This window comes from Formica exsecta, unplaced genomic scaffold, assembly GCF_003651465.1.
Source record: "Formica exsecta isolate Colony F162 unplaced genomic scaffold, ASM365146v1 scaffold236, whole genome shotgun sequence".
In the NCBI taxonomy this organism is placed as follows: domain Eukaryota; kingdom Metazoa; phylum Arthropoda; class Insecta; order Hymenoptera; family Formicidae; genus Formica; species Formica exsecta.
The window spans coordinates 485,792-493,433 of record NW_021849640.1 but is presented as its reverse complement, the minus strand read 5'-3'; the positions used below and the strand labels follow the sequence as shown (position 1 = coordinate 493,433).

Sequence of the window (7,642 nt, the reverse complement as noted above, 5' to 3'; positions counted from 1 at the left end):
TACATACTCGATACTTGTTAATTTTTTCTCTTTTATCGAGAATGATTCTTCTCAGTCGGCGCACCGATAGACAAAACAGGTTCAGATTCGTTCCGAGTTCCCTCTTCGCGTGTCGGCGCGTGGGCGAGCCGAGCGCAATCACGAGGAATGTTTTGTGTCGACTACCCGGAGAACCGATACCGGTTCTCAGTCGCTGCGCAAAAAGACAATGGCGTGACCTTAGCGGATATGGTGAGACCAGATTCTAACGTGTCTCGAGGATGACCGGCTCGAAGGTTTTTCCTTCTCCCTTTTTCCTTCCTCCTTTTCTGTTCCCGCGGTATCGCTTTGTGTTATTCAGCCGATAGTGTGCGTATTCACTCGTATTTGTACTTTAATACTCATTCGGGGGAACAGAATTTATATTTTCAAACAGATTAATCTCTCTCTATCCTCTCTCTCTCTCTCTCTCTCTCTCAGTTTTATCTTTTCTCCTTAAAATAGCAACTTCAATAATGTATTTAATATTTATTATGTGCCTTGTGCACATAATAATTGGAAGCGCTATTCTGTAGCATAAGTCTTAACTATTTTTATATCAATAAATTGTTGGATATTAAAAAATAAGCGTATTCTTTTCAAAAATTTTCCTAGAATGCTGTAAAAATGCCGTCGTTGCTGGAAGCGCTGGAGCTGAAGTACGGCAGCTCGACGACGGACTGCTCGTTGACGGATGACGAAGCGGAGTCCGGCTCGCCCAAGGCCGCTCTGTCAGTGAGCATCTTCATCCCCAAGAAGTCGCCGCGGCATACGGTGCCGGCTCTGCTGGTGCTCCAGGACTGCGACATCGAGTCGGCGGGCAACGATGCCGAAAAGTTACGTAGCAAGTGCAAGAACGTCGAGGAGCTTGATCTGGCGCAGAATAAGCTGTCGCAGTGGACGGAGGTATTCGGCATTCTGCAACACATGCCCAAAATCAAGTTTGTCAATCTCAGTTTCAACTGCCTCGCGGAGGTATTGGATGTCAAGCACGGTAACTACGATCTTTTGAGGAATCTCGTGCTGAACGGCACTAGGGTTTCCTGGTCGACGGTGCAGGGATTGGTGCGGCTTCTACGGAATCTTGAGGAGCTCCACTTGTCGTTAAACGAGTACAAAACGGTAGATCTCGATTACCAAAAGCCGGAGAATGTAAACCCGGCGCTGAAGAAGTTGCACTTCACCGGCAATCCGGTGGAAATTTGGAACGAGATCTCCAAATTGGGGTACATTTCTTATGATATCGTTTTCCTTATGCTAATATAATGAAGAGAAATTGATTCATAATATACGGAATAAAATTATACTATAAAAACTATTTTTATCCACATTCAAAGTATAATTAATACTATCGTTGTTTCGAGATCTCTTAATATTCAAATATAATATTCTTTTTTTTTTTTTTAGGTATCTATTTCCAAATCTGAAGAGTCTTGTCCTCGCCGAGTGCCCAATCAGATCACTCGCTCTAGAGGAAAATCGAAATTTGCCGCCCGAGAACGATCGACGAGCGAAGGAAGAGGACCACGGGCAGGATAACGAGAACATGAATCATTTAGATGTAGATGAGCACACGTCGTCGGAGGAGAAGGGAAATAGAATATTCGAGAGCAAGGTCAATTACGATAGATCCGAGTCGGAGTCGGAGTCCAACGGAACGACCATCAAATCGCCTCACGATCCCTTCAGGATGCTGAGGTTCTTGAACGTGAACGGTACCCTGTTATCGACCTGGGACGAGGTCGAGAGGCTCGCCAGGTTCCCAGCGCTCAAGTCGCTTAGGATTCAAGGATGTCCGCTTTTCGAGGTAAGCGACTCTTCCTCTTCCGACGATCAAAGATTGGCAAGTCTCACATCATGTTCGCCGTTTGGGAAACGTTTCGATTGATGTATTTCGATACCATGTTTCGCTCGTCGATTAAAGACCGGATGCGATTTCACTTCTGAAATGCACAATTCATTCTTTATCTTTTCTAAATGAATATTACACGTAGTATAATTTAAAATAATATATCTAAATCTTGATGTGCTGTGTCTATAAAAAATGAAATAAATTTCTCGACGAGCCAGAAATCAATTCTAACAGAGAAGATAATTATAATGCACGCGATAGTTTGAACTTTTGACCGTTACGTACTTAGAACAGAAGGCAAAGTTATATTCTTTGAAGTAACGCAAAGCAAACTTATCCGACGAACGATTAGGGAGAATATACGGTACGAAATATGATACGGTACGGAAATTATTTGAAGCGTAGGGTTATTTTCACCCTCTCAAAATGCGTCCCTCAATCTGAGCGCGCTCGACGATAGACAGATTAGAGACACGTGTCTAATCTTTGACATCATCGAATGCGACAGTTGTTTGCGACTATGTGAGAAATATGCGTGTCCTAGTAAGCTCGAAGAGATCTTTCCGCACGGACGTAAAGCAATTAAGTCTTGGCACCTGTTCAAGTAGGCTTACAGATTATTGTAACGCATGAGTTTCAAAAACAAGTTTTCAGAATCGATAAACTCTACAAACGCATCTTGCTTCCAAGTACTGTATGAATTAATTATGCGAAAGATATTCTTGTATTATCTCCTTTGTATTATAAAACGGAGGAGCCTCGTTATTTTACATGTTAGAATCAGAATAAAATAGTTCAACACATGACGGTACCAATTAAAACGACACGTGCCCGTAACATGGTGACCTTCAATTCAATGAATAACCAGTTTTATTGCGGAAAGTGGTTTCTATTCTTTAAGTTATCGGTGTTTATAATTGCAGTCGCGATATATTACGAAGGTAATATAGTATAGCTCTTTGACATTATTTATAATTGATCTAAAATGCAATTCGAATTTTGATGTTATCCAAATCTTAATTATTATTTCATATATATATATACATATTCATTATCCTTTTTTTTATTTCTTAATTATTACTTTTTATATTTATTTATTCTATCATTAATTTATTATTTTTTATTATAGATCCGTTCATTCAGCTACTAATAGCTCGGTTGCCAAACGTCGAGACTTTGAACGGTGGCGGCGTGATATCGTCCCAGGAACGCGAGGACGCCGAGAGGGCTTTTATACGTTATTATATGGACAAACCGGAAGCTGATCGGCCTGAAAGGTGAGTCTCGAAATTGTCGTTTCTCCCCTAGTGAGCAAGGCGATCGCTCCGAATGAATCTTGTACACGTTACAATTCTGGTTTTCCCGCGGTTCTAACTTTGCTCAAGCCTATTAGAGTATTCTCGTTTCACGGCCGTCGCTTCTTTACGCCGGAGACGCCCCAACTTGACCCCCTTTTTCAATTTTCAGGTATTCCGAGCTCGTGGCTATTCACGGAAAGTTGGACCCCTTGGTAAACGTGGATTTGACACCGGAGAAAAGGGTCAAGGTCACGTTCACTTACGGAGATCTCGTCGAGGTATTTAATTTCACGAGGTGTCAATTTTCATCACACTTTACATAAACGTGTCGTATTAAAAATTTGCAACTTGGAAATTAATTTAGTCTTGTTTTTTGTCTGGAAATTGTTTTTAATACAATTAAATATAAAGATTATATAAATTTCTATTCGGGACATGCATAAAAACAATTTCTGCATCAGACAGTGTTCAGTTACATATTATTTTCATTCTTTTAGGTACGATCGGTCGATGTATATAGAACAGTTTTCGAATTAAAAACCAAATTGGAAAGTATGGTGAAAATTCCTGCCAACAGAATGAGACTCTTCTACGTTGATCAGGTAAGCCGTTCCGTCCTACATTAATTAATATTATTTTTAATATTATTTTCGCAGAACGTTTGGTTCCTCGATCGTTCCTTTGAGAAACCCAAAGTCGCGATATAAATCATACTATCCTTTCATATGATTCCTTATCCTGGATACCATCGCTTGAAATTTGTAACTTCCTGTAAAAAATATTTCCCGAAATATTAGTAACAAGGTATGGAAACAATTTCTCGATGTACCCTATATGAATTTTTGCTAATTATTAAAAACACAATATGTTTATCTCATCATTTATAATAAGATCGCGAATATATAAGTATACCGCATACCAATTTCGAGGAATACGCGCGAAATGAATCTCGACGTTTTAGGTAATGAAGGCGCAGTATGGACCGGAAGAAATGTTGTATCCGAACAAGCAACTCTATCGATACAACATTAGAAACGGCGACGAGATCATCATCGATAGCAAACTGAATCGATTCGCGTCTACGTCTTCGGCTACATCTTCCATTCGTTCCTGAAGAAAATCGGCACGCGAATCGAGCGGTATTGAAGAAATTCAATAGCTCTTCGAGTTTTTTGATCTCTTACTTATTGCTTCGCGATGCGATTCGTTTGTTGCTGAATTTTAATGATGCCATCGATACAAATCGATAGAGAAACACCGGTTTTCATGACCGCGTTTATTAACGTTGCAGATCTGATAACCAAAAACTGTTACAATCGGCGAAGGGCAATTCGGAAACGTTCCCATGCATGGAGGTATATGTAAACTAACAGTTTAGAAGAATTGCGAATGTTCGATGTTGTATCATACCGCAAATATTTCAAAATAATAATAAGAAATAATAATAAATAATAACTGACATACAATAATCATGAATTGGCGAATTGATATCGAGTGAAATTGTTAGGACACGAAGTATCTCCTTAAAAACGATATATTTTTTCGAAAATTATGACGAATTATCGCGATCGATGCACTTTGATCGCAGCAAAGTCGTCTGACGTTGTTATATATAATTATTTATCTGTATAAGAAACTCATCCATTGTCTCTATGTATGAACTTAACCGCTACTAACGAATCTGGCATATATAGAGAATAATTGTTTCCAGTGTATACATGTACACTTAGATAAAGTAGATGGTCGTCGATTCGTAAGTTTTCTCTAATGTAGAATATAATTTTTGTCTATTTTAGACGACAAAATGTAATGGGAAAGGATTGTACATAGTCAATATTTCAATTTCCAGCCAAATTCGATGTAGTTACGATACGCGAGCTTCAGGGAAGTTTATCTTTTTATTTATCGACGCTCGACTTAGGGGACGATAGGGATTCATATAGGGAAAAATAGTTCACATGGATTATGTGACATGTTCACGTAACCCTAAGATAATTAATGCCAACACGACTGTAACGAGGTGCGTTGCTATTGACGAAGAGAATGAAATATTTTTGTAGATCAAGGTCACAGTTTAGCTTTAAAGAAGTACTCGTTCATGACGAACGCGTTTTGTTGCTCTTTGTCAAACACCGGGCAATGATAAAAGTGTTTAAACAGCACTCGCAGCTGTCGTTTCCGTCGCGCACGTATTTTTATAAATACGAAGAATACGTGCGATCTTTTGCGGGGGTCATTTGTGCGTAGATGTAACATGCCAGAGAAATCTCGTGCTTAAGATTAGTAGAATGTATCGCTAGTTCGCAAGTGTCATCCACTTTTATTATCATCTTGACTTTTGAATGATCTTTGTACTTTCTCTCAAGATGATACGTTTATATAAAAACTTTTTTCTCAACTCTGCGCGAAATTAAAACAGCACAAGAGCGTCATCAGTTTTCCTCGTCCTGTCTAGATGATTTAAAATTAGGATATTGCAGCGTTTAATCCGGTAAAACGTGAGAGAAAAAGAGAAATTTACGAAACTACATAAGATTTATGTAAAGTTGAAGCTCTGCGTTGCGATATAGATAATCTACTCTCGATATGTACTTAAGTATAAATTAAGTACCCTCAATGTTTTTTTATTCCGTAATATTGAACTATAACGCAGTATGAGTAAACTATTGTACATTATTGCTTCGTCACAAAGTGAACGGAGATCATATAATACATTGACAACTATGATAGAATCGTAAGGTAAATTTCCAATGTGATTTTATAAAAAAAGTTGCATACACGCGTATAATTTAAAATTCTCGCAACCATCTCGATCTTCAAAAGTATGTTTTTTTTCTCTGAAGCGCTACAAATATATCTCGTTGCATTTACGGCTTATCCCGATTTAGGGCACAAGCGAGCTTGCGAAAAGGAAGTTACTAGAACGTTACGTTGCTTTGTTCTTTGAATCCGGTGGCACCGCGGAAAATGTTCAGCTACAAGCGTTAGAGAAAGAAAGCGGACAGTGTATCGAGTTTCGGTCTTTTTCATCCATAAGCAACGAAACTTGAAGAGTCACTTATGCCTGCCTTTTACGCGTACTAGTGTAATTCTGATACTTCTAACACTGCCCTGTGAATATTATGAAGCGTGATTCGGGACGTGTGGCAAGGCTCTCTGTACATAAAGAGAAACATTAATCGAATTCTCGTGCAGCGATGCAATTCTAATAAAAAGTAGCCCAGTTTGCCAATAATAATAATCTTTGGTCAACGATTAAAGAAATATTCGTAAAGCAAGTTTCACTATATTATTATACAAATTTGATACTCTTCTAGTTTAGTACAAATTATCAAGAAACTAAAAGTATTTCGTTAAATGTGTTCGGTAACGAAAGAAGACATGTATAGATACAAGTGATTTTGTTCGTGATATCTAGAATCCATTAATAACACACACATAATTTTCTTACGACTACGAATCTTGCTACTCGAGACATTCGATTAGACGTTTCTCGGAGATGGAAAGAGTATAGGAAGACGTTAACTGTCGGATTCTAATGCCATTCGCATCCTGCCTTCGCGATAACAGCATACAATTGATGCGAATCGTTTGGTCGATGTTAACAAGAGACGGCGAAGAGCGAAAGCAAAAATCGATCACGAAGGAAGGATAAAGTAGAGGAATCCCATGCTGCATGTGTCTAGTCTCGAAAAAAGGAACTCTGCATTATTCTCATTTTATATATAATAATACGATCCTTTTTTTGTGCTGGCGCAAATGTACGTACTAACGAAATAAATCATTTATATGACAAATTGTTTTTCGATGATTTTTGCCTTATCTTTTTCTTAATAAATTTAAATAGCCATTATTGAATCCTGATTGACGATTAGTTTTTGAATCATTGTCACAAAAAATGACAATCAAAGAGCTAATTAACATCCATGGTTATAAATTATAGTTTTAGTTTATTGTAGTATCTGAACATTTTTTGGGGGATTTGAACAATTTTTTGGATAAAAACTATACGCTTATATTATACATATATTAATGTTAAATAGAAAAGCGATTATAAATCTAAACTCATAAAAATTCCGACGATTATTATTCTATTATTGATTCAAATTGAAACAATCGGAAATACACTTGCAAATAAAGCCTACGGATAAAGAAATGGGACGGCGGCAGTTAATCTATAATACACGTGTTTTATTCACAACCGTTACCATAAACGAGCCGGATGATAATTTTACACTTATTTAAACCCTACGATCTATCACAATGTATTTTCTGTTATTTCTTCCCTTTCGCGGATGTATAGAAATATATCTGACTAAATGTGCTAAAGCTACTTAAAATTAATCGCGCCTCACATCAGACGCAAAACGCCACAGACATTTATACATAAAACGTTACAACAATATATATGTACATCGGTATAAGCTAGATTCGTAATGGAAAACAACGGAATCAATATGCCTGCTGGATATGT

At 37.8% G+C, this 7,642-nt stretch overlaps 2 protein-coding genes across 3 annotated transcripts in view; one reads left to right on the top strand and one right to left on the bottom strand.

Moving 5' to 3' along the window:
• Window positions 1-637: 637 nt before the first annotated feature.
• On the top strand, window positions 638-6,965 carry LOC115235878 (tubulin-specific chaperone cofactor E-like protein). The gene is made up of 6 exons (XM_029807965.1): window positions 638-1,244; window positions 1,426-1,861; window positions 3,014-3,147; window positions 3,338-3,446; window positions 3,666-3,770; window positions 4,130-6,965. Exons 1-6 carry the CDS (start codon window positions 646-648, stop codon window positions 4,280-4,282), a joined length of 1,536 nt encoding a protein of 511 aa, XP_029663825.1. The 5' UTR covers window positions 638-645; the 3' UTR covers window positions 4,283-6,965.
• A 138-nt stretch (window positions 6,966-7,103) lies between these two features.
• Window positions 7,104-7,642, bottom strand: part of LOC115235877 — a 22,315-nt gene continuing 21,776 nt past the window's right edge. For both annotated transcript variants that reach the window (XM_029807964.1, XM_029807963.1), the window contains one exon: window positions 7,104-7,642. This exon is cut by the window's right edge and continues 1,023 nt beyond it. The gene's annotated coding sequence lies outside the window, so the exon portion shown is untranslated.